The sequence below is a fragment of the Hylaeus volcanicus genome, chromosome 5, assembly GCF_026283585.1.
Source record: "Hylaeus volcanicus isolate JK05 chromosome 5, UHH_iyHylVolc1.0_haploid, whole genome shotgun sequence".
In the NCBI taxonomy this organism is placed as follows: domain Eukaryota; kingdom Metazoa; phylum Arthropoda; class Insecta; order Hymenoptera; family Colletidae; genus Hylaeus; species Hylaeus volcanicus.
This window is the reverse complement of record NC_071980.1, coordinates 5,260,045-5,286,195: the sequence shown is the minus strand read 5'-3', so window position 1 is coordinate 5,286,195 and position 26,151 is coordinate 5,260,045. Positions and strand designations below refer to the sequence as shown.

General features: G+C 46.3%; 1 protein-coding gene across 1 annotated transcript; it reads left to right on the top strand.

The window, feature by feature from the left end:
• Positions 1-25,205, top strand: LOC128876845 (tyrosine-protein kinase Dnt). Its single transcript, XM_054123568.1, has 8 exons — positions 1-1,460; positions 15,980-16,107; positions 18,979-19,385; positions 19,651-19,836; positions 21,038-21,176; positions 21,593-21,885; positions 22,856-23,015; positions 23,344-25,205. The coding sequence occupies exons 1-8, from the start codon at positions 1,361-1,363 to the stop codon at positions 23,590-23,592; spliced, it is 1,662 nt and encodes a 553-aa protein (XP_053979543.1). The 5' UTR covers positions 1-1,360; the 3' UTR covers positions 23,593-25,205.
• The last annotated feature ends 946 nt before the right edge of the window (positions 25,206-26,151 follow it).

Sequence of the window (26,151 nt, the reverse complement as noted above, 5' to 3'; positions counted from 1 at the left end):
CCTGCGCAATCTCCCTCCCACTTTGGCTCGTCCTTCTCCTGGCTCGCTCTGGCACTTAGGCGGGGTGTGTTCTCTCTCTATTCGACCGTAAGACCCGTAATAACGACGTTCGGTAATCAAGCTTTGATAGACCAGAGAGAGGAGAAACAAAAGGAGGATCCGAGATTCGTAAAGGCTAACGTGGGCGTTCTTCACGTTCGGAGCAGATCTCGAATTATGTAAATGGCCAGCGCGGAAATTATAGTAAACTGTACGGCCGATTATGTGCCAAGCTTCGTTCTGTGATCTCGGTTACGCGGGTTTCGATCATTTTCTTGGAGTTTCCATCGGCTCGTGATGATGACTGTTGTTCATAACTCCAAAACAAATTGAACTTGACAGTTTTCACCTGTAAAAGAAATGATGAAAAAAGTCAAGACAAAAGCAAAAAAAGTATCCGAAAGAAGGCCTTTCTAAAAAAATTCAATAACATTTCGCGCGCAATCGTGGAAAATGCAACAAGTAACATCCGATGGAACAAAACAAAAGTGCGCGCGGCGCGCCGCGCGTTCCACTACCCCCATTTTCGCCGACGTCCACCGAACGTAACTTTAAATTTAAACCGTAAACCGCTTTACCAGGCGACACGGGGTATCTTCCCAAAAAAGAAACGCGGCTCGATCGTTCCCCGGGCGTCGTAAATCTCGCTGTGGTGTTTGCGAATCGCGATTTTAATTCTCCTCTTTGCCCCCGACGCTTCGAAACAACCGAGGCCATCCGATCCGCGCGACTCCTGGACCGAGCATCTTTCGTGGGTGGACTTCGGCTCGGTTCGGTGGTTCTCGGTTCGGTTCGGGTACGCGACGAGCCTGCGTCGACCTCGGTCGACCCATGGCGGTCGGAGCACACAACTGGTTGTGGCTTTCGCGAGGCAGGTATGTCGTGCGCTCCTTCGTGCGTGCATTCTTGCCACTTCGCGTCATCTGTTTTCCGTGCGAAATTTTCGTTCTACGTTTAACGAGCGTTGCCACAACCACGCGTAACGCGTTATCAATCGTCTTATCAGTCACCCGCGAGTGCCCTTAGTCGATTAAACGCGATTTTCATGCGACGGGAACTGTCAAAAGTTCCGATCGGTTGGAAGAGGCTGAAACGGAGAGCAGTACCAACGCAGTTTATTTTCAACCGTGCGTAAATTCCGTACCGGAATAACGCGCTGTCACGTGTGCCTACGCCCGTGAAATCCGTCGGAAATTTACCATAACGCGCGGATCATGAATCGAGTTAGAAGACTTTAATGTTGCTCCAAAGCGTGTAACGTAACGCGGTGTTTACGTGTGCGACGTAACGTACGAGACCGGTTAAGCACGTGGTGGACACGATGCTCCTAAAATTGGCAGTGCTGCTGTCCGTCCTCGTGAGGCCAGGTGCAAGTTATTTCAACCTCTTCCTCAGCCAGGCAGAAGTGCGGAAACTAATGGGTAAGCGAAAGTCCACGATTCTTTCACGGACCGCTATTACGCTCGCGCTTTGGAGCGCCTGTTGGATGTCATGCATGGAATCATGAATTGAATAATATACGACACGAATTAGGTTTTTATTGTCTCTGTGCATTGTAAGTAATACAAGTATGTATATACACTGTCGAGAGATTATACATACTAATAAGGAACGCATATTTGAAGGCAATTCATTCATTTTAATAAATACTAGTATGAAATTATAGGATCTGAAAGAAAAAATTTAGGGACTTTGTCGAGGGGTGATTAAAGAGGGTAGTCACGTAGAGTCCTGATATTTCACAAGTAAAATTTCCAATCATACTGAAATTTTTCCACTAGCGACTACAAAGTCCGAGATGCTGCTCTCTTTACTCTTCAATTTCGCCTCTAATGATCCAACCATAAAGAACCGTATCAAAAGTATCTCCTTTTACAAAATACCTGGAACAAGTTGCGATCCAGGAACATAACGAATACTCCGCGCCGTCGTCGCCCAATCAAAACACGACCGAACAGCGTCGGTCTAGAGCGCGGTTCAGCGACCCATTAAAACCCACGAAGGGTTTCTATCGCCGTTGATTTCAGACAACCCGACGGATACGCCTGGATCGAGTGTTCCATTCTCACGTTCCCGATTTCCTTTTTCACCCCCGTCGTGCGCCTATACACGAGTGGGGTGCCCGGGGATTTGATTCGTAGCCGCACGCTAGCCCAGAAAACGTCGTCGAAGCTGCCGCGGGGGACTCGGTGTACCGGAAACGGGTAAAAGCCACTCGACGCCGCGAACTTTCCAATATTTCCGCCATAACTTCCACGGCGATGGATAATTCGCTCTCGGCTCGTTGATCCGCGAAAAGCGTTCGGCTCGTTGCCTTGCATCCCCGTGTGATGCAAAGGGGATGGGAGAGGGTGAGAGCAAGAGGTAGAGGGACGCGTCCCAACGACACCTGAACACCACGACCGATCGTCGATTCCGCCCTTGCCGAGGAACGCGCTCGCCCGTGGGATTGCGCGTTTTCAGGCGCACACTTTGCGCCTTGTTCCACGCTCGACGACGCGTACGTGTGTATTTCGTATGCATCCGTGCAAAACGCCTACGACTAACACCCCATTGGCTAACTTGAGCGTGGCCGCGTCAAGAGGTTCGCGCGAGATCGAATTGTGTTTAGCGTTGAGCAGACCGAATGAATGGAATCGGATTGCACGCTTCGCTATTTAGAGAACCGGCGTCATTAATTGCGATGAAAGTCGGGGGAATTCGTTGAATTAACGGTCGATAAACGGAAACGCTGGCGCGCCGAAAGTATCGGGAGGCTTTTTCGTATCGATCCGAGATACAGAATATTGAATTAAATCAACCCTTTGTAGCTTGAATTTTCTACAATTTTTTTGTACGTTTTTTTTGTTGAAGAGTTATTAATCAAGCGTTTCGTAATATTAATCTATATGAAATATTACAAATATCGCTACCCATTCTGCGTACCCCTGCAAATTGAGTTGCCCTTATCAAACCTCGAATATTTGACACACCTAACGAATGTTCACCCAACCCAAAGAGAAGAATCCAGACACCGACAAAATTCACTCAACCAGATACACCCAATTCGCAGCACATATTTGTATAAATCGTAAACGTTGACTCTGGAAAAAGGTATAAAAGTCCTCGCGGCGAAACGATACGAGAGGGTTCGTCGCATAAACGACACGAAAGTGTTCTCCATGCAAATGTATCGCCGCGAGTGAGAAGTGTCTCTTAGTTGGCGCCACACGCTGATTGTTTTCTGACCTGTCCTTATCCATACGACTGTGTTTCGTCGCCGTTTCGCGATAAAGCCAACCCTCGACGACCGTGGAGGCGAGGAACGTTATTCGTGGGATAACACGACGGGTAGTAACATACGCCAGGATACGATAAAATATTATAACGAGGTCCTTGTTAGGCGGACGCCATGGTAGGCGGTGATTGGGGGCTCCCTGGACCAGGTTCTAGTTTGTTTAGACAACGAATAATCGATAGTCTTGGTTTTATTTTCCTCGCATGGGATGGGCCCGTCTTCGTTGCTCTTTTTCGTCACTTTCTCATTTTAGTCCGATGGCCCCACGCTACCGCTACAGGCCTCCTTAGATAGAGCCCACGATACCGATTTCGGAGGGTACGGGTCCCTCGGGTCGCTCTCCATATGGACCCCACGGCTTTTTCGAGCCGCGATCACGCTTCCTCGAACAACGTGGTCTCCAATTTCGTTATTTACTATAGGGTTTCCCGTCTTCCCTTACCAACCATTCCGTATTAAATCGCCCAAGATCCGATACCGCGCTTGTTCATCTTCTTCGAACACGAAATATGAATTTAATAACTTCTCGATGAAACCAGGATACCTTGTTCGTTACCAAAAATATCGTTATATTTTTAACAAGGTACTACGATTTTCGAGCTTCCATATATCGTCAGAATTTTACTCGCACCGCATTCGAGTAATTGTAACACGCTTCGATTGAGTAGATGTTCAAATATCTATTACTCGAGCGTAACTGTGATCGATGATACGAGTATCGTAGAGAAACTACCGCTTAGAAAGTGGAAAGCCTTCGACGAAGTTTTCTTCTTCGCACAAATAAAGCCTTAAAGCCGCGACACGAATCGAATTTTGGGCTTATCTCGAGGTACACGCCACGATACCCTACGAGTTTGCTACTACATCGACATTGTGTAGCGTTCGCTTCGGATAAGATAACTCGGAATTCCATCGATTCCATGGCGCATTCCTATTTCTCGCTTTGCGAATGGGCAAGTGATTTATAGGGGTCGATATTTATCACGTTCGACGAATAACGAATTCGTTACGAGATTTAGAGTTCAAGGGAAGTTTACTAATTAAATGTTTCAAAGAACCAACAGTTACAAATACGCGTTCACCCGCGTGTAAACGCGATAAGCGCTACGCCGTGTTTCGTGTCAATTAAAAATAATTTTATCCGTAGCGTGATTAATAATTTATTGCGCGCTGGCCGTTGAAACGCTATCTTTACGCCGGGGTAACATACCCTTTATTGAGCGTCGTTAATATTTACGTCGAATAACAGTTTTTAACAACGTTAAGACGACGATAAGCGCCGCAGCGATGCAAACCGCATCGTATCTCAGCAGTTTCACGATTATTTTATTATCCCTCGTAATTAATTACTGTAATCCAACAGCTGCGTGTCTAGTTACTCCCGGCATTCGTTGTTTCTTCCGCCATATTATATTTTTATAGTCATTTCTGTTATACATAGGGGCGTAAAAAAATAGAAATCTATAAAAACAAATATTATTAAATATCATTTCATTTTAAAGAATGAAATTCTTCATTCTTCTTCTTACGTAATATTACATAAACATCCTCAATAACACTATAACCGACTAACCACTAAAACGTCGGCCACTTAGACACCTGATGCATTGATTTAATTACGGCTGGTACAACCTCGCAACATCTGCTTTATACCAACGGTATTGAAATTCCTCGTTTCAATAATTTGCTCGCTGAACAAATTCGTAAACGAGACGCGAACAGGCTCGTTGCAGAATTAATACGTCCAATCAGGAAAACGTCAAGCCGCGCCGATCCACGCTCGCCAACATCCGTCAGAAGTCCGCGTCAAAACACGAAAGTAATGCGCGCTCGGACAATCTTCGGCCGGAGGCGATGGGTTGCTCGTGTGAGTCCGTGGCTCTGGTCCGACCTTAGCTAGTTAGGGCCTGACAGGCCCATCTTGATGTTACCAGAGGAGTGGGGCGGCCTCAAAGGTCCCGCCGGGACTCCGTGAAAACGTTTATGCACGCACAGTGGCGTAGCGAACGGCGGCTCCCTTCGTACGACCAAACATTAGCCCTTCGCGCTCTTCCATTTATCGCGAAACCTACGAATCCGCGAACGTCGTAGCGAATAAACCCAGAAGACGGCAAATCGCTCTGTAATTTACCTTAGCCGTACGTTAAATTCCCCGGAAATTCGACGATAACCACCGAGTTCCTGGTCGCAGGATACTGGGGAAAATTGCACGGGATACTTCATTTTAAGCCCGGTATAGAAATCTCTTCCGAGTATAGAGTGTTGGTAAAAGAATTTGAATTAAAGTATTGGAATATCTAATATCTTTTGTGTCGATATATACAAAAATTGAGACTTCTATGATTTCTTTTCTAGTTGGTATTCAGATATTTGATAGCTATTCGAACATTCCAAATAAAGAGTATCTGAGTACTCGAATATCGTCGTTTGAATATTCGAGTAGTTACGTGTTCGAGAAGAGTCGAAAGTCTAACATATTTTGCGCAATAAATATCATGTGTTATATCCAGAATGTGCTCTAAATTGATCGATCCAATCAAAAAATGGCGAGATGGTGTCGTGTCGACGGAGGGAGTGACAGAGAGGGATGCGTTACGAGGAAAAGGCCACGAAGAGATTCTCGTGTACGATTTCAGGATGGACCGGACCGGCGGATGCTGCACCGTTGTCCGCATCAATCTTCGACTCCTCGTTAAGATCCGCGCCTTAAGTTCTCGGTGGTGTGCGTTGGCTCGTTTCGTTCGGCTTACGTGCCAGGGACACTCGATGGTGTGCGTTGGTCAGACATTTACATAAAGAGCCGTCGGAAGAGACGCCAGGACCCCCGTGGATTTTCTTCCAGCCGTGAGCGAGTAGACGAGGTCCTTTCCTCGCGTCTTTTATTTATACCGAGGCGAAGGATGAAAATCCTTTAACGAAACTCCGCGAACTTTCGATCCACGACGCGAATTTATCATACTTTTCTCTTTTCTCTTTTGAGAAGCGTTCGAACGACCCCTTGAGCTGTCTTGCTTCGATATACTTCGTAGAATGGAAATGAAGTTGAGTCATCCTTTCTAGTCGGATGCTCGCTGCTTTTCAATTCTCCGGTTGCCACGAAATAATCGTTACGCCTTTTCGAGCATTTTTATCGTTTATGTTTATTGTTTTCTGCAATTTAATTAAATGCTTGTTTGAAGTATGCTGGAACTCGAGAGTCGAACACTAGAGTAGCAGAATTTCGAAGTATTCGAAATACAACATTGACTCTTACTCGAGCCACGTATTCCCTCTGAGACTCGAAGATGTGTATACCACGAGGGGTGGATACGTTGTATCCTACTTTTCTCTAAAATCATTAGGGATGTGCGTGTTCTTCCTCCTTTAAGAGCCATCATGAATAAAGAAATACTTCTCGAGAATTTCGAAAAAATTCCTTGTAGGCGTACCTTCGCCTTGAAACTATTGCGAACTACATATATTCAAGAAGATAGACGTAATCTAACAAGAGATTTTAATTTGGAAAATTGGCATGCTCCTGTCATGATTTTCACTGAAACCAATCAAACAGTTCCCCTCCTTCTGTTTTGCTCTTTTCAAACGATTTTTCCTCGGTCGTTAACGAGAGTATTCATCAATTTCTCGGTGTTATCCGCCCAAACAATCTTTTAATCCTCGTTCCTGCGTCTGTTTTGGCTTCCACGTAGTGAGTCCTGAGTGACAGGATCTTAACGAGCATCTGCTTCTCGAAGATGAGTCGTCGTTCCTTCTAGATCCTCTGTGAAAAACATCGCGCGCACTTGGAGTACTTATGGGCCCATCCCTTGATTCAATATGAGATCGTGATCGGACCCTCCGAGAGAATACGCCTTCTTTCATTTTTCATCTATACAGGGTGGACTAAAGGAAGCGTCACGGAACAGGAGAAAAAGAAATGTCATAAAAAATAAACACCTTGTTCTCTATGCACCCTTAGCAAGAGTTCTAGAAATATTTGTCGGACATTCTCCTCTGTCCGACTTGATTTAAAATGAATTTTATCTTTAGAGATAATTGGAGTAATGTTCCATTTGGCCCACCCTGTATACGTAAGCATATATTCGTAAACACCGTTAGCTCCAATACCAACTATGCTCTCTCGATGGAAGAAAAGATTTTTCTGACGGTGCGCTCTTGGAAGCGTCGGCCCTTACACAGGGTGACTCGACAGAACTAGAACTCGAACTCTTTCGAGGGACCGTAAACATTTTTCTGACAAATGGGCCCCCGAAGCGGGTAACCGTCCCCGCGTTTTACGCTGCTACCTAGAACGAACTACCGTGGAAAAGGGAACTCGAAAATACCGGCAGCCCGTGAAAAGCTTCGGATAATTTCCGTGACCGGGATTCGGGAAAACTGGTCAAGCCCAGATAAGGACGATTATCTTGGACAATGTTTGTTTTGGTTCCCTGGAAATTGAGTACTCCGTACTTTGGAAGCAGATTGCGCCGTGTCCAAATTTTTGAAGCTTCCCTGGAACTTCTTCGTAAAATTCCTGAATTATTATTTACTATTTCAGTCATTTTATTGAATATACTTTTGGGTTATTTTTTAAATGCAAATTCTTGGCAATTAAATACTGATGAACAGTGGATCATGCTAAACACTAGAAAAATTTTAATCCGAGTTTTATATTCAATAATGACACAGACTGGCCAGTCGGTCGAGTGTGCTCCTACGATACTAAATAAAGAACTCGGCTAAATCAATTTCAAACCTTCTCCTCGGCTCTCACAAAATCTCAGTCGATGTCTAAACAACTAAACGTTCATGTTTTCACAACGAATTCATGCCAATTCGACTCACCCTGAAAGTCCATAGTCTGCCACGAGATGGTCCTAACGCAACCCCGAACGAGACAAGTGGTAAGCCCCAGCCACGAATGGGTTTGTGCGTTTCGAGTGGCCTGTCGTGTCCTTTGTCATCTTCCTGACAGCAGACGGAATTTCGAACTCGCCTCGGGAATTATCGTTGCATCGGCGCCGTGTAGGGGAACACGTGGTGAGAGACTCGTTTAAAAATATTCGAAGCCTTCGGGATCGTAGATACGCCATCTCATCCGGGGTTCTCGGGAGCCCCTCAGCAGGGGATGCTCAGCCTTTTCGTGTCGGATGTCCTTCGTTCCTCGCGACGCGGCTCGTCCTTGACGAGGGACTCTGCCACATCCTTTGCCGGTCTACGGTGATAAATCGCACGTGACAAACCCGGTGGGACTCCTGGCGGGAGATTGATCTCTCCAGGGACACGTTGAGAGCAGCTCGGGCCGCCTCGGAACACGGGTACTCGTAGGTCAGGTCTTTTCCTGGAATTCAGGACGCGTACGCGCGACAGTGACTGGGAACAGACGATGGTTTTATTAGTTTGTCGACGGGGATTGGTAGTTGCAGTTTCACGGACCATCTTCGTCGTGGATTGGTTCCGTTTCGCGGTTTCGCGATGGTTTGATAGGTTTAGCAGCGGACTGGCACGTGCTGATGACTGACAGAATGACTCGGAACGTGGTAAAATAATCGAAACATCAGGGAAATTCTTTTTCCTTGTGTTTATAGTTTATACGTGTACCGAGGTAGAAGTGCGCTGCACTTTCTAGAGTATTTTTAGATGGTATTTCGTTTGAAATGAAAGCATCTACGCGTATCTAATTAAAACATGCAGTTACTTATTCCTTCTCGAATCTAGACTTTCTTCCATCCGATAAGAGACTTGAATTTTTAAATTAGTCCAGCACGTGTTCCAGCAACACTTTGAATCTATTCCTAGAAAACACCTTCCTGTAACAGGCAAGTAGTAGAACGAACGTTGCAACGTCTGCGGTCTGGTAATCATTTCAAAAGCTGGCGAACTCGTTCGGTCACCCGATATTCCAGAGAATATCGCTCGACTCCGCGGTAACGTTAAACGCGTCGGATCAGTCGGCCTTAGTTTCCCCAAAGAAGATGCTCGTGGACTCCTGGCGCAGCGCCTCAAAGGAATTTTTCCCTTACATAATTCGGAGATAAAGGAACTGGTCGCGCGACGTGGCGAGGCTGACAGTTTGAAGGATTAAATCCCAGAGGAAGACTGTTCGCGACGGATCCGAGAGGATCAGGATCGCGGATGGTCGAATAGGGGCGAGAGGGGTTCTTTGGAGTCGACTTCCTAGCGAATCCTTCTTAACGAGGCCTGTCGATCGTGAAGCACGGACTCGCCGCAAAACGAAAGGATCTCGATCCCGACGTCACGATAAATTCAGTCGTCGCGTAATCCTCCTCGCGTTCGAATCCTGATTGCTACCCTGGTGCCATATGTCCCCTTCGTAGTGGCGACAACGTCTCAATCAGCCAACCCATCTGTCAGCCTTTCCTATGGGCAGGCTTACGCTATCGCTATAGAACGATATACGTCGGGCCTGGCCCTGGCACGCAATCGCATTTCGAAGGGTGCACGCCAAGAACAATATTATTTTAGCTCCCGATGCCAGAATCACGTCCCGAACTCTACGCGTGGCAGGTTTGCTTTGCTTCCCGTTTCGACCCTCGGATAAACAAACGGGACGGTTACCTAGAAGGAGAAACCACTGTCGCTACTTTTCCTCGAAGGACGATGAACTTTCTTCGGGGTGGATGCAGTTGTTGTAATCAATGTTCAAGAATTAGTGGATGCTAAATGAATCGAAAAGTTTGGATTGTGTAATCCAATTGTGGTTGAATTACTACGTAGATAAAGTACAATATAATCGAATTACATAATCGAGGAAGATCTGTGAACTATTACGCTCGAAGCTCAGCGACTCTACCCAATTTGAAGAAAATCATGCCCAATCGCTCTCCAAATATTTCACGGTGTCTCCCTCGTCGAGCCAAGGAGTAATGGACGGAGGAAATTGCCGAAAAATTGCCCAGAGGGTAGACCGAAAATTCAAGAATGAGAGTTCGGCAAGCAGAAGCGAGGGACGTCGGGAATTCCACGATACCCAAATGCGTTCCCGACAGGAAAGTTTCCCTTAATCCTTAAACTTTCGTCTGGTCCGTGGGCTTCGGAGCAGACGGTTTCGTGAAGACGTGAAAAAGTATCCCCGAAAAGACGAAATGTTCTTTTTTCTTTCCGCCCGGTTTCTCTCTCGCTTCCTTCTCGCGTACGATCCTCCAGAGTGAATTATAACTGGTGTCGCGTGAAGTTACGCCTTCCTGGATGTGACCTATGGCCCGCGAGGAGGAACAGAGACGGAGAATCACGGGTCTTGCGACCGACGAGGATAAACCGTGAAGGAAAGGAGGAGAAGAGAGAAAGAGAGAGAGAGACAGAGTACAAACGACGTCCAGAACTTGACCAGGACTTATGGGTTATTCAAGAGAGACCCCCGTTGGCGGAGGAAGAGCCCACGTATTCGTTCGATATATGCTAAGCAGTTAGCCTTCTGTATTATACAGGGTGGAGTAGCGGAAAGTATTCGCTTGAATGTCACCCGTTGAGTTCGAGCTCGCAAATAAACCGCGAGAAGGTTGCTTTAGAGGGAGACCTATGCCAAGGCACACTTTTCTCGGGGATAGTTACTCGCGATGGAGTCTTCAAGGTCGTTGGTTTGTATTTTTTAACGGGCCATCGCGGCTTCTCGTTACCTGGGGAATTATGGGCTATTAACTCGTACACGTTAAGAAATTTCTGAGAAACGATCCCGCGCGATCTTGCGGGAAACGAGGATGTTATAATGTCGTTCGGCCTTTAAATCCTTCTCGACTTGAGCGTTGAGATACGTGCCTCTTTATCTTTCCATTTTTTACGAGTAGAATTTAGAAAATCAATAGGAAACACTTGAATAATTTTATTATTGGCGTGTCTAACTAATCAGTTAGGTGACTAATCGCTATTATAACGAATCTATATTAGTGAAAATTATTAGGTGGTAGGTAGAATTTCTCTACCTCATTTCTCTAAAAGATGTGTCAGAATCAATCCCCGTCGTTCCATAACAGTACCGATCCCCATACAAACGATTACTCGAATTTTTAACGTAAGCCCGCCGACAGCCTATCGCCATCCTAAGCAGGAGTCGATAATCGAAGAGAACAGGATCGTAAATCAGCCAGAAGTGCGTGGGTCAACGGAGACCCCCAGAAACGGGTGTCAGGATTAAAAGAAACCGCAACGAACGAGACACACCCCGTAGGTGTATACAGCCCTGAGCTCACACGTGGGTGAGACTGTGGCAATATATAGCTGGTTGTATACGTGGACCGGGTATATACGCACGCCCACGTCGTTTGTACGCGCCGGGGCGAGTAAGTGAAAAATATCCCATGCAGAGGCAGCACGCGCTTACATGCACACATTCCGTATACACGTGCCCACATATAAATGCGAACTCGTTAGTACCGGCGTACGTGGATACGTTATTAGATCTCCCGAGGCTGCGTGTCGAGGTATCGGCGAGAACCAGCTGCCTGATCTGGTCGTTAACCTCATCTCGGATCATTTTTGGATCGGTCTGGCCAGTTCGAGTTTACGTGGAAAACGCTCCTCGTAGATCCGCGAGAGACGAACTTCGCTCGCGTCCGGTTACGTTGACGCTGAGAAACTGGTACTCGAGAGTTTCGCGCGTACATCTTCGAAGTTTGTCTGCAAGCCTGAACGTCTGCTGACATCGTAGACTTAGCAAACAAGGGAACGTGGAATGGAGACCCAATTGGTAATCACAAGGCCAAGATTGCACCCGATACGGTGCACCTACGCCCTGCGTGATGTTTCAGAGTCGTCAGACGGAATCGAAGGAAAATCGGAGCGGGCGCGTATTGTGCGCAGGCGTCGCGACGTTTAAATCTAATATTTCCTGTTCCTCCGACCTGCACTTCACCCTTCTGCCTTTTCCTTTTTCTGTACGGGTCACCTCTCCCCTCCGCCACCCGCTGTCATTTCTTTCTAAAACCCCTCGCCACGGGAAGATCTCGTTATAAGCGTACCGTGGGTTCTGCGTTGGAAAGGTGTTGGGTTTCTGACCCAAAGCCTTCGGGGTACCCCGGAGGACAGGGGGACACAAGACCCCAACGGGGACCCCGTAGCTAGCTCCGCTGCAATTCAACGGGCCCCTTTTTTTTCCAGGCTGGCCTCTTTATACAGCGACTCTTGGAGCTTCGCTCGTCAACTCGCTTCTATACCGTATTTTGACAGCGGGGGACACGGTGGCCTGCGAAATTTTGCCGGCTGTTTCGCGCCTCGCGCAATCAAAGATACTTGCACGCTTTCCGTTTTTGTCCGAGCCCATTGTGCGACCACTTTTTTCCCAGCCTTTTGTCAGGCACACAGTCGAACACCTTACGACGAGTTCACGAGTCTCGGTGTCGTTCGGAAACATAACTTGTTCTTGGACGATTGCTCGTTGATCACCCGCACAAAATGCTGACAAGTGCAATTCGGGTCAAGGATTCGGTTCGGAAATCTTTCGTAGTGGTAGGTTTTGTGCATTTTGATTTGGAAAATGCAGTATTATGAGCGTAGGAACTACAATTTTTTAATTTGTTTTTCGAAAAATAATTACCGAAGCTAGATTTTACGTTTGGAAACGTATATCGAATTTTCGATCGATTTTAAACGAAATGTCATTACTTAATAAAACTCTACTCCCCTCCCTTTGTTCCATACAGTGAACATCTTGCGAGTTCCATAAGAATCCTATTTAACACTCCAATAAAACAACTACGTAGATAGTTTACTATCAGACTTAGGAAGGCTTGGGGAGTGGAAGATTTTATAGACAGAGCAAACCGCATCGAAATAATTCTATCATATTCCAGGGACCCAGACATATCTCTTCTCCCCTCGGAGACTATCCTTTTATTCGTTGGTCCATGGTCGTGAAGCTAGGACGGCACTATATTTTGACAGCGAAAGATGCGCCGCCTCGTGCGTCGAGTGTCCCCGTTCATTTCCCTTGTATGGATGCGTTCGTTTCCTCCGAGCGACGCCAGAAGGACTTTCCCTCGGAAATAATGTGTCTCCGAGCAGTCATAGAGGGAACAGAAGATTGTACCCGCATATTGTGCCATGATATACCGCACCACTTTCAAACGCATGAAATATTCAGTCGGTCGTCTTCGAGCAAATCTCGTCCAACCTCTATTGCATCCAGGAATCTTGCTTCGCACTTTTTCTGCAGAATCATTGTTTTTTGCAGGATTTCTTTGCAGGATCATTGTTCCAGAATCGTTGAAGACTCGTAAATTTTACAGAATACACGCGTACCAACGTGTCCTGAGATTCGAGCGCATGTGTTAGTGGTACGAAGTCGTCAACGATCGAATTATTAGTTAACAAGTTTTCTTTTGCACCGCAGTTTTCAATAATCATCCCACTATTTCCAGGAACTTCGAGTCGAAGAAGTAGACGCGTTTATCATAAACACAAACGTTGTGGTAGTCGGGCCTCCCTCGCGAGGCGACCTGGCTGCGACCTCGTTACCAGCTTACGTGCCCTTAACGCCCTTATCTGGTCTAGTTGGATCATCTTCCACGCATTTATGCGGGAACTCTGCGTGTAGGCGAGCGAGGGGTGGCGTGCACCAAAGATCCTTTGATGTCTGGTGCGCCCGTAGCGGGCCAAAGTGCAAGCAAGAGCAGCAAAGGGAAGAAGAAAAAGATGAAGGAGCTGCAGAAAGAGAGAGAGAGAGCCCTTTCAACGAAGGCGTCGACACTCGACAACGAGTGCCAGACACAATTGTCACGAGGGGGTTTTACGGCACTTCGAACCTTTCCTCTTGGAACATGTACGATCTCTAACTACGGAGACCGACGCGCTTATAGTCGGGTCAAAATCATCCGGACACTCACGATCGCTCGCCCAACCCTCAGCCAGACCAAGAACACCTCGTGCCTTCTGCATGAAATCTTCTAGACTCCTCCAGATCTCCTACCGCGACATTTTACGAAAATTTAGCCGAACCCTGTGCCAGGGATGGAGTCTGGATAACTCCTGACGTGCAGTGGATTTTGTCCCCCCTGTAGTAGAAGAACTCTCGCTGTTACGGAACCCCTACCGCCTGCTGACACCCGGAAAACGTGCGAGATCAAAGATAAGGTACTAAGGAAACTCAGACAGCCAGTCGGCTCGGTGAACCTCGCACAGGGGTATCGATCAACGTCTAAGAGATGACACAAAGGTATGAAAGCCCTCTGGTGAGAATTCTGACGCGCACTTTCCTCTATTCTTCTCGGCTCTTTGATGCGCTACCAAACACGATGCAAAGGGTTGGCTACTTGGCTAGAACAAAACAGGGGGCACGTTCTATTGCTTTGCGTGGTAAGGGCAACGATTCAGAATTCTGGGAAGGTTCAAAGACTCTGTCGAGGACGTACTTGCAGGGACTTGCTGAAGGAGACGGGGTGATAATACGAGTCTGCGGAGCAAAGAAATTTTTGTTTATAATTAATAAGGCACGCGGAGGTGGCTGGATTTTCCATCAAAGTCTTCGATTCTTTGCAGCTTCCTATCACCGACGTTTGCAAGTTTGATTGTTTCGCGAGTTTAATATTTACTATTCAAACGAACGTGTCGATGGCTCATACTAACTAATCCGATGTTCTTTTCAACGCTCGTTCCAAAAATTTGTCAAACATATGGTCCTTGATTAAGAGTAACCCGATAGGTTTCGCTATTGCTGACTACATCGTAAACCCGAACCGATATCGTTCGGAAGAATCATGTTCCTCGAACTCCCGAAACGAAGAATCCCTCCCCTCCCGATGACTTCGAACAAGAGTCAGGATCATCAATACTGGGAACGTCTATAAAAGTGTCCTATTCACGGGGTACGAGGGTCCCGATTTTTACTGGCGATAATGCCAGCGTGGTTCCAACGATCGGGGCGTAATTATTTTCCAAGAGGTTCCTGCGGGGTATTCGGCGTCTTTTTTACGACAGACGCTGTGGTCCCCAGGTGGGAAGGATGAAAAGAGAGAGGGAAAGAGAGAGCTCGGTGGCTGTTGGAGCAGGCAAGCGCTGAGGTCGTGGGTATACGATATCTGATGCAGAAAACCGGTAAAGGCCGAAGGCCGATGGAACCAGAGGGCTGGCGGGATGGCGAAAGAAGGAGGAGGACCAAAAGCAAAGACACGATTGTGGGGCCACGGCACATTGTCTTCGGGTGACTTAAAAATCCAACTCGTGCCTCGTTAACCGTCCTATCTGATACAACGAGCATAGGCCCTCGAAGGGAGTACACGACGCGGGCCTTGCGTCCTTCTCCCTACGGCGCGATCTTTCCCCCTTCGTTCCTCCTTTTTTTTCCGTTTCGTCCTCCACCTTCGTTCAGCTTCGCCCACGTGACCTTGCGGCTTCTGAAAGTGAACTCTGCCACGAAGGGGGATTGCTTGGTAGCGTATCCTCGAATTGCCACGGTCAGCTTGGCGAACCTCGAGCTGTTCAGCGAACGTTTGCTACCCTACGCGGGTCGAACGTTCAACATGCCTCGAAGAGGGGATATTCTTTTTTTTTTTCTGAAACAAAAATAGATTTCTTGTTGATTGAAAAAGATTTCAAAATTGTCAAAGTTATACCTGTTTATATCACGGATTGTCTCGTCGTCTTCGAATCGAAGACGGTACGATCGATGTTCCTCGTTAGCAGAGCTTGCGAAAATTTTCTTGTTAACGAAGAACCGTTTGCTTTTTGTTCCAGGCCTCCAGGCGGAATTGTATTACGTGAGGGAGGGCGTTATAAACGAGTATGCAATTAAATTCGTCGTACCAGTGCCGGCGCAAGTTCACAAGCTGCATTTCACTTGGGAAAATCTCGCTGGCAGGCCGGTAAGTTGTACAAAGAAGCGCGGGTTCTTTTCGATGCAAATCGTCGGAGGGAAAATAGGGGATGGGGGTGGGTGGAGGGTTGAAAAACGCGAGCGACTGTGGAACGGAAGGAAACAGGAAAACGGTAATGGTAAAGAGGCACCGTGGCTCCTCGAAGCGTCGCGTGTAGCAGCCGCGTCTTCCGCGTGCTTTATTCCTCATTTACGTTTCTTTGATTCCTCGCTGTGGACGGATCAAAGTCGCCTGGATTCAAAGAAAGGTGAATTCGCTCGTTAACGAAGAAATCCGCGTCGTCTTCGCGCTATCTCGCAGACCGGGAATCCTTTTGCCGGATGAATCATCGCAGAGCCTTGTTCCCTGGTTCTTTGCGTCCCTTTCGAGACGTATTTACTCGGATTATCGAGGCATGTCCGTCTGCCCGGTCCTTGATCTTTGAAACCTCGTTGGAAAATTTCATTAAAACTAACTTGGGTTTGTGATAAGCCACGCCGATGAAATCAGTGTTCCAGCAGTAGTACTTCGATATGGATATTCTCGAAAAGCACCTTACAAACAATATTTATTTTTGCATATAGAATCACCCCCTCGTCGGTTTCCGTTACGACGCAGACCTGTACATTTGACGGCTTCATCGTCCCTTCGGTTCTCGGCACGAAGCCAACACCGCATTTCCCTCGATATTCGTCACTTCGCCAATATGAATTTAAATTTCCCTACGACGAACTATCCTCGAGAGAATTTTCAATAACGAGTCGCGACTATCTTGCGATTTATTAACCGAGCCGCGGCGCTCGAGATAATACCGTGCTGACAGCGAGTGGGACGGTTGAAATGAACGAGGAGAGCACTTTATGAGAGATGTGATTTAATATGCAATATTGTAGAAACGTCTGCGCGGTGAAATTGCTGCAACCGTTGTGTGTAAAATTAATTTCCCTCGGTACGGACGGAACCGTTTCGTTCGAGTAATTTTTACGGAACACTCGTCATAACAAACGTTGAATAAACTTTCTTTTTTCTACTGTGCTTTCGTGAAAATTCACATCGAATCGTTTCGGTTGAATATTCTACCTCATCGACCCAGTACTCCAACGTACCAATCGACCACTGTATTTTATCGACGCGTTGATGTACATTTTATTCAGTCTCTCAAGTATTTTCAAAATTGCTAGATGTTGAATTAGGGTCGATGTAATTTTTCCTAGTATCAGGCTCGGAACATCAAGTTTTCTCAAAATACGCTAACTAGATGCGACCAAACGGTAACTGAGAAGCAAAGAGGGAACAATTTGCAGCAGTATCCGTTGACGATGACGGTACAGTGACAAAGTGGCGGCGAAATGTGGGCAGAATGCGGCACGGTGTCGGATTGACTCGTCGACGATGTGCAGAAAAAAGGACAGAGCCGAGAGTAGGACAAAGTGGTCCAGCCACTTCTCCGCGGCTGTCTCGTTGGCAGGAGGAGGAAAAGGAGAGACAGAAGGCTGGAGACTGATGGCCAGCGTCGAGACATCCGTCACCTCCGCGACAAAACCGGGTGTCCCGAACGCTACTTAGGCGCACCAGTCTACCTGCCAATCAAACGGGCCACTTTTGAACTGCACGCATTGTTTCCCTCGACAAATTCGTTGCATGCTCTCGAGTTGATGTGCTGGCACAGGGATGGAGCGACAAATCTTTGGAGTTACTGTGCTATTTTAAATCACGCGATACAGTGAATCATTGGACATTTAATTCCCATTACCTTCACTTCTCTAACAGATACTTAATTAGAAATCATTTTTCACGTTATTCCTATTATATTGATTCCTATTCCTACACTCAAACATCCCCTAGCCTCTTCAGTGACAATGCTAGCTGAACCACCTTCCAAAAACTCCGAAAATCAGAATCCATCGCACGCGATACGTCCTGAAATATTCACGGTAGGCATTCTCCTTTCAAAGCGCAAAATCCTAGACCGCCCGGGAGGCAAGAACCATAAAAATTCCTGACAGTTTAAATCGAACGGTTAGCCGGTTTACAGAGGCACTCATTGTCAGCGCGTAGTTGGCCGCTCGCGGTCATAAAAGACCGCAACGGTGAAGAGCGGTGCAGCGTAGAGTAGCGTTGTAGCGACAAGCCCAGGCAGGTTGACGAGGTGCCTTCTCCTCGGCTAGTTGGGGAACCGATCATCATCGCTGGTAATCAGCTGCGAGCTCCTCTTTCTTTGGTCTAGTCTCTCCTCTTCCCAATCCTCTTCGTCTCGTTCTTCCGCGCGCTTTTCTCACTGTCCCTTTCTCTCTTCGTCGATTTGCCATCTCCAAGCTTCCTCCGCGCCATCTTCCTTCCCAGCATCTCTCGCCCGCGGTCCTCTAGATTCACTTTGCCCACCGTTGGGCGCAAATTGTCTTCCGAGAATGGTACGTTTCAGATTATAGAAAGGTTCAACGCTCGCGTGATTGCGAGCGAGCAGTAGCTGCCGCGTCCCTTTACGTCCTTCGATTTTGTTCCATTTGTTTTTCGTCGTTCCCGCCCCGCGTCGGTTTCGTGCTCCGAAAAAAATACCCCCGCACCACGCCACCGTTCACTTGTGTCTCCACCTTTGTTCTCGACACGTTCGTGCGGCCTGTTGTTCCTATGCAGATCGCCAGTTTTCAAGGATCCGAGTATTTGGGCGCGCGTTTCTCGACGGAAGCCTGCTGTCGAAGCACTCCGGGCGGTTTCTGAACTTTCAGGGTGGACGAGATCTGAGGATATGGAAGGTCCAAACGAGGTCCTTCTTGGAGGAAGGCCTCGCCTGTAAAATTCACCCTCATAGCCCTAAGTCCGCGAGTCCTGTAACAACGAAAGACGAAATTGTAAGTCCAACGAGGAATTCTCTGTTTTCAGTTACCCTACGCGATGACGGTGGACATCAGCAATCCGTCAGCGTTGAGCAGTTCCTTGAACATATCTCAGGCCGGGGAGATCCCCGTGGGTGGTCTCCAAACTTGGGCCTTGGCGTTGCATTGCGGACCGTACGACGCGGAAGTCGACCTGAGCCTTCGCATAAACGTCTCCTTGTCGAGACGGAACACGACGAGCCTGGACTTCAGACGGAAGAAAATATGCCTGAAGGATAAGAGCAACGTGGGCACGGAAGAGGTTCTCGTGGCTGCTTCCGGATCCACTTCCGGCGGACAAGTGTTCTACGCTGCCATCGGCTGCGCCTGCGCCTTCATCGCTGCCATTTTCGTTCTGGTTATCGCTTACTACGTTCGCGATAAAAAGGCCAGGAGGCATCGCGACCCTCTTCAGTGAGTGACCTCTTTCTAATTCACTCGATACACGTCGTAAGGGTTTCGAGTGGGTTATTTCGGGTACAAAGACCGGGGTTCTTCATTTGAATTTTATCTCAGATAAATAATTTAACACCAAAACTACCAAGTGGGTCGATTTAATTCGTTGCACTTTAAGCTTCTTTTTTTAAAGTCACTTCGTTATTAACAGTGTTTCTATTTTTTATTTGTATAAAGTATATATTCAGTTTCGACGGAAATGGTGTCATTTTTATTTCTGCAGGGAATCAAGAGGACTCAGTTCCGCGTGCAGCGTGGAAAGAAGCACAGGAGTCGGTCCTGCGCAGACATTTTTGTCTTCCGAAACTCCTCCGCCAGCGTCTGCAACTTCTACCTCCACTTACAGAAGATTGGACGATCGACCTAGCCGAGAACTGCACGAGAGAATCCAGGAAATCACCGTTCAGAGGTGATTAGAATGCTCGATCCTTATTTCTTGTTTTCACTTTTCCCATTTTATGCTGCCACGTTGAATTCGCCATTTTGAATTTCCAAATTTCGAGTTCAGAAGTGGAATCACTAACATAATCGCTAAAACTGAAATCACTAAAATTACTAAGATAATGAATTCAAAAAATAATATTACATGTAAACGATAAAATAATTATAATAGTCTACGATGCAACAGTACGTATACACTAACATAATAAATAATAAGAAATAATATTCGAGTACCATAAAAAGTCTGACAACACTTTAGAAGTGGAGCAAAATTGTGTAGCTGGAAGACGAGTAGAATCTAAAAATACCGTTACAAAAGTGTAGCTCAATTAGCGCGTCGAGGACGCAACGAATGCAGATGTGAAATTGGTTTTAACAAGCACCCTCTGGTATAATAGATGTATATAACTGGCTAGTGAATTCAGCAGCATTAAGTAACTCGAGTGTCACGATTCCGACGATTTTGCATCGCGAAGCTCTGGCACGCTTCAAAGATAGCCTCAGCCTCGTGTTTTCAGGTTAAGTAGATCGCTCTAGAAGCAGAATAAAAGAATCTTGACATCCTACGTGTTTGAGAGCGCCCGAACGGGCTAAAGAAACCGTTCAACGATCGATCGAGCAAAGAATTATCAAACGAACCCCTGGTGCTCTTAAAAGCGTTTGTGGAACGCCTTTCTTGTCCATTTTCATGCAGTTGGATTCAAAAGAAAAATCTGTTCGTTTCCCTTCGATACTTAAATCAATTTACAGACTCTGTATAAACAATTAATCAAATTTATGGAAGGCAAAAATGTTTAGGGAATAAAGAAGAAATAACTTTAGAGGGAAACATAGTGCAAACTAATAAATAATAGTAATGTTACAAGTGCCACATGAATTTTTTCGCTTTCATTTATAATAATAAAACAAATTGCTCATCGACGATCGCACATCTGCGCTCGTTGCGGCCAGGCCCGATCGCGTTTCGTCCGAAATGTTAAGTGCGCGAACTGGTTCCGATGCTCGGGTATGCATCGACGGTTTCCATTCCAGTAATTAGGCTTCCCAGTTTGGGCTTCTCAGCAATTTCGTAAAACAGACTCCCCAAAGTTTGTACAGAATAATTGTCGGTTCGATCGATGCTGGGAGTCACGAATCTCGAGGCGATCTTGTTCCTTCACTTGTTACAGATGCAGGGTACGCCTTCTCAGCATCGAAATGGAAGGCACATTCGGTCGCGTGTACAGAGGCAGTTATCACGAGGAGGGCGCGTCTTCCCCCAGGGATGTCCTAGTGAAAACTGCTGCCGAGCATGCATCCCAGTCGCAAGTAAGTAATTTTTACTCCCCCCTCCCCCCAATTAACCGAGCTTCCGTGATGCTTGTTAATTGCGTTACTCCAAGTACCTCATGAATTGGCTTGCAATTAGCTCCAACATCGTATGATCAAAGATTGGATATAAAGAAGACCCGTTGTAAATGTAAATTTGTTTAAGTGGCTCTTAACAAGACACTTTTCTCTCTCTTTTAATAATCTTTTTAATGACACTGTCATCGACATTCTTTTCATTTCTGAATACTGTAGAGCAGAATAAAAGTATTATTTTCATGTCTCGAAGGGATGTCACGAAAGTCAACATGTAACATTCGTAACAGTTGTTATCATATTGCACGCAACTGTTTCAATTTCCCCCGGAGTACACACTTCCACGTCTCTAAACGTGCTCTTCAATTTATCTGCGGAAGGTCGCCCTGCTCCTGCGCGAGGGTTTAGCGCTGTACGGTTTAAGTCATCCCGCGCTGCTCCCCGTTTTGGGTGTTTCCATCGAGGACAGAAGCGCGCCGTTCCTTTTGTACCCACACACCGGCTACAAGAACATGAAGAGGTTCTTGCTGAGGTGCAAGCTGAGCAGCGAGGGGCCACCGAGGGCTCTCACCACGCAAGAAGTCGTGGAAATGGCCCTTCAGGCTGCCAAAGGGGTCCAGTATCTTCACAGAAAGAGACTGGTGCACAGAGACCTGGCCGCCAGGAATTGCGTGTAAGTAGACGGAAGAATTAATTAACGCGAGCGCACCCGAAAATATTTTTCTTCTCGACTGGGAGAGAGGGTTTGAGAGCTTTTAACGGCGATCGGAGCAAATAGTTTCCACGATCATAATCGTTCGTTCGTTACTAGCTTCTTGTTACTAGCTTATTTTCATTCTTCTTATCATCGTCTTACATGACTCTTGTATCGTTTTAATATTGTTTGGAGTATCTCTTACTCCTCGTGTATTGGGCCCCGCTGGCTCCACGTCTAGCTCGGGTACCTCGGGGTTGCTAAGCTCGTACTGTAGCTACAAACACCGCTACAGCCCCTGAGGGTCCATAGTCATAATCTAGCAATAACAGGGCTACCGAGTCAATCGATTCTTGAACCTTGAACACCCACTGTCCATGACACGTATGCGCGTGACCGTGTCAAGTAACCTATGAGTACCCTCGTCTCCCCACAATGTCCAATTATGACAAGTTTTAGGGTTTCCACGTGGCTTCCTGTATAATCCAATCTTTTAACGAGGTCTTTAAATCTTCGATCCGAGTCTTAATTGCCCTCTTTTAATTCGAGCTCATATTCGATCACAGAAGGCACCTTTCGCAGGATGCTGAATATTTTAGCGAAGCATTAGTCGAAGCGCCCGTGAACCCGAGGTCGTTACGTTTCGTTAAGGAATTAATTGGCCGTGTGGCATTAATTAGCAATAAATAGTCGTGGCTCGAGACTGTTTAATTGCCAGCTCGCTACTGTTTCGGTCTCGCCAGAGTGATTTTAATGCTCCTCGTCCCGGCAGCTTCTTCCTTTTGTCGGATTTTTTTTGCATCGCCACAACCAGTCGACAAATTTAGACCCAGAGCATCGTGGTTATTGCGCGTAGGCTCCCCCCTAACCGTCTGTTTAACGTTTATACGCCAGCCTCGGATCCGTCGAGTGATCTGTTTTCACGAACGATGTTACCGTTTTTTATTAGCGTGGACGATGATCTGAGGGTTCAAATCACGGACAACGCCCTGGCCAGGGACCTATTCCCCCAAGACTATCATTGTCTCGGCGACAACGAGAATCGTCCCATCAAGTGGCTGGCGATAGAGAGCCTGCTTAACAAGACATTCAGCACTGCCTCCGACGTGGTAAGTTGATCGTCTTAATTAAAATCGAAGCCCTTCCACCAGTGGCGTCCTTAGGGATGCTGCCACCTCCATCAACCCCTCGCAATTAGAGGTCGAAGATGAAGTTAAGAGGAAATGAATTTAACATTGTCTACGTTTAAATCTTAACTCTTCATAAGTTAGGTGGGTTAAAAACTACCCCACCTTTTGCTTAGCTTTAAAATTTTACTGTACAGCTTGAATTTTCTTTTCCTTTTATAATCGCGTGCTTGAAATAATTGAACTGCCTCACTGGTTCATCGTCAACGTAGAAAGAGGTTCGATAAAATATCTTTTGGAAATTTTTCAGTGGGCATTCGGTGTGTTATTATGGGAATTGACGACGCTGGCGCAGCAGCCGTACGTGGAGGTGGATGCCTTCGAAATGGCTTCGTATCTCCGAGATGGATACAGATTGGCGCAACCGATCAATTGTCCGGACGAGTTATTCGCGGTGATGGCTTATTGCTGGGCGATGTCCGCCGACGAGAGGCCAACGTTCAGCCAATTGATCGTCTGCCTCCAGGATTTCCACACTCAGTTGACTAGATACGTTTAATTCAGAAACCGCGAAATCCTCCGCAGCCAGGCCCCCCTCCCAAAAACAAAACGAACCCCCTCTCCTTTCCCATCGACTGATAGAATCCTGGCTGCAACTTGTACGAAAAATGCGTGGCTCATTTCAGAGACGTGGGAAAAAGAAAATGGACGCAACGCGCCGGAAGCACGTGTATATAATAGTAGTACTTAAAAGTTAATGGTAAAAGTCGGCGAAGGAAAGTCGAGTAAATATCTGCGGCTGTAGAAACGTAGCTGTATATGTATTCCAATGAGAAATCGTTCTTGTCGGGGAGATTGCATGCAATTCGCGGATACTAGCTTGTCCGACAAGACGTCGAGTAGAAGCGGACGATATGTAACGCGTGTTGTATTTGTAATAGAGGGCAGCAAAGTGTAACGGTAGAAATCGACGTGTATATCGTACGATCTGTTCCCAATTTAAACGTTAAGACTGAATCCAATGTTCACCGAGCGATACCGTGTTCACAGTTTATCTATAAGGTAGCTGAATATTTCCCTTCCCAAAAGAAACTGCCAAATTACGTCAGGAACGAGGGTCGCGACAGTTTCAGCGCACAACGAGCTCGCGAAATAGTGGCTCCACCGGCGCTGGAACTGTCGTGGCCCTCGATCCTGCTCTACGTCATCGTAAACTGCCAATCTCATATTCAGGAAGCCGTGTAATCGGACGAGAATGTCCCCTGATAAAATTCGAACGACGTGATACGCGCGTCGCTTGCCACGTGAGTGTTTCGAGTGTGCCAATATCCCTTTTTGTATTTTTGTACATATTCACCGTGCGTATGTACTGCACGGAGCTGTAAAGAATGCCTCTGAGTGATGCGCGCCAGAAATGTTATCGAAGGGCCCCTTTGTTGCTACGAATCATTGAAATTGTGACTCGTTACACTTGCTTGGTGTCTTCCCTATACACTGTTCAGAGATATGGCATATAGAGCTTTTTTTTTTAGTTATTAGTTCGTTAAGAGTGTCTAAATTATTTAAAAGGCGCCCAAGGTTTAGAGAAGAAACATTTTATTTTTCCACTACAAATATTTATAGTCGAATCGACTATTAATGCTTACTAGCGACTAGTCCCGGACCCGCTAGAGCTTACTTAGTAATTAAATATTCATAAAGAATTTAACGGCCCTTCGTTGCTCCTCTGTTAATTATTTCTAAGCACTGAAGTACACGGTTTTCGTCCAATTTCACACTATCCTTGCCATTAATTTAGCATTACTAGTATCTAAGTCGTGATATCCGAAAATGGTACCAGAATAATTGGACCTACACCATCAATTATCTATTAAGACGATGGACTTGCCAAAACGAAAATTAATCCTGCACGATAACATCTAATTACTCGGAGAGAACAAGACAGAGTTCCCACGGGAATTTCGGAAAGCTTCCAAAGCCTAAATCTAAATTTCATCCAGGGGCGTTCTCTTCAGCTTTCCCGGTACATGCGCGCTAGCTATAAATATAGAGTGCCGCGCCTGGCTCGCCGAGATCTGTGTACATAAGCGAATGAGATGCGACGTGGTCGACGGACTACATAAATGTACAAATCGCGGGCGTTACGAGCACAATAAACTGATTGATACACGATGTTATTGTTCCTTACTCTCATCTGTGTTTATCGATAACACGCGTAAAGCTCTTTTCGTCCCTTTTCATCCGCCAAGGCTAACCGACCCCTACGACCCGCTATTTCTGGAGATTCCTTCGTCATCGAGCCAACCGAAACCCAAGGGGAAGAAGGAAAGGGACGCGAACGACGAAAGAGTTTTTGTTTTCTCGGAAATCGTTCATCAAAGCGTAAGATATCGTCTCGCAAACGACTCCTGTAATTCGTGAGCCGTAGGGGGAACGTCGGGTGACAAAATTAATGGGGCCCGCTGCTGTCTTGTTTAAAATGACGGATGAACCCCCGTGTCTAATTCTCCGTCATCTCCAGTCGGCTCTGTTTCGCGTGTAATAGGATACAAGGGAAGAACTGGTTCTCACGGAATTTTCGAATTATCCCTTTCCACCTTCTTTTACTAATTTTTTTCAAGGGACGCTATGCTTTAATAGTGAAAGCCTGACTTTGGGTATTACAATATCATAAATCTAAAAAAATGTCTACATTAAAATTTCTAGCTGCTAAATAACCAATTACTTTTACTCCAAACAATACTTGAACACCAAAAATAAATCCAAGTAAGTACGGCATACGCATATATTCAATGTTTATGTAAATGTCCATAAAGTGCTTGAATACTCCTAGCTTCAATTTAAAATATCTTACTCTGTGCGACGAAGCACTGAAAACTTTCTTCAGAAAACTCATTATATACAGGATACTTTGTTCATTAACGGATCACTACTACCAGCCACGGCTCTATGATGTTATCCTTGCTAATTTCAATCTAATCTCACTTTACACTTTATACTTTACAAGTTCGCAGCCATTAGCTCGCTATTACTCGAGACGGAAGATTTTTTGAACAATCTTTCGTTGCGAGTAATACCGACTACCAGGTCTCACCACGTGGAGGTTGCTGCGACTGGA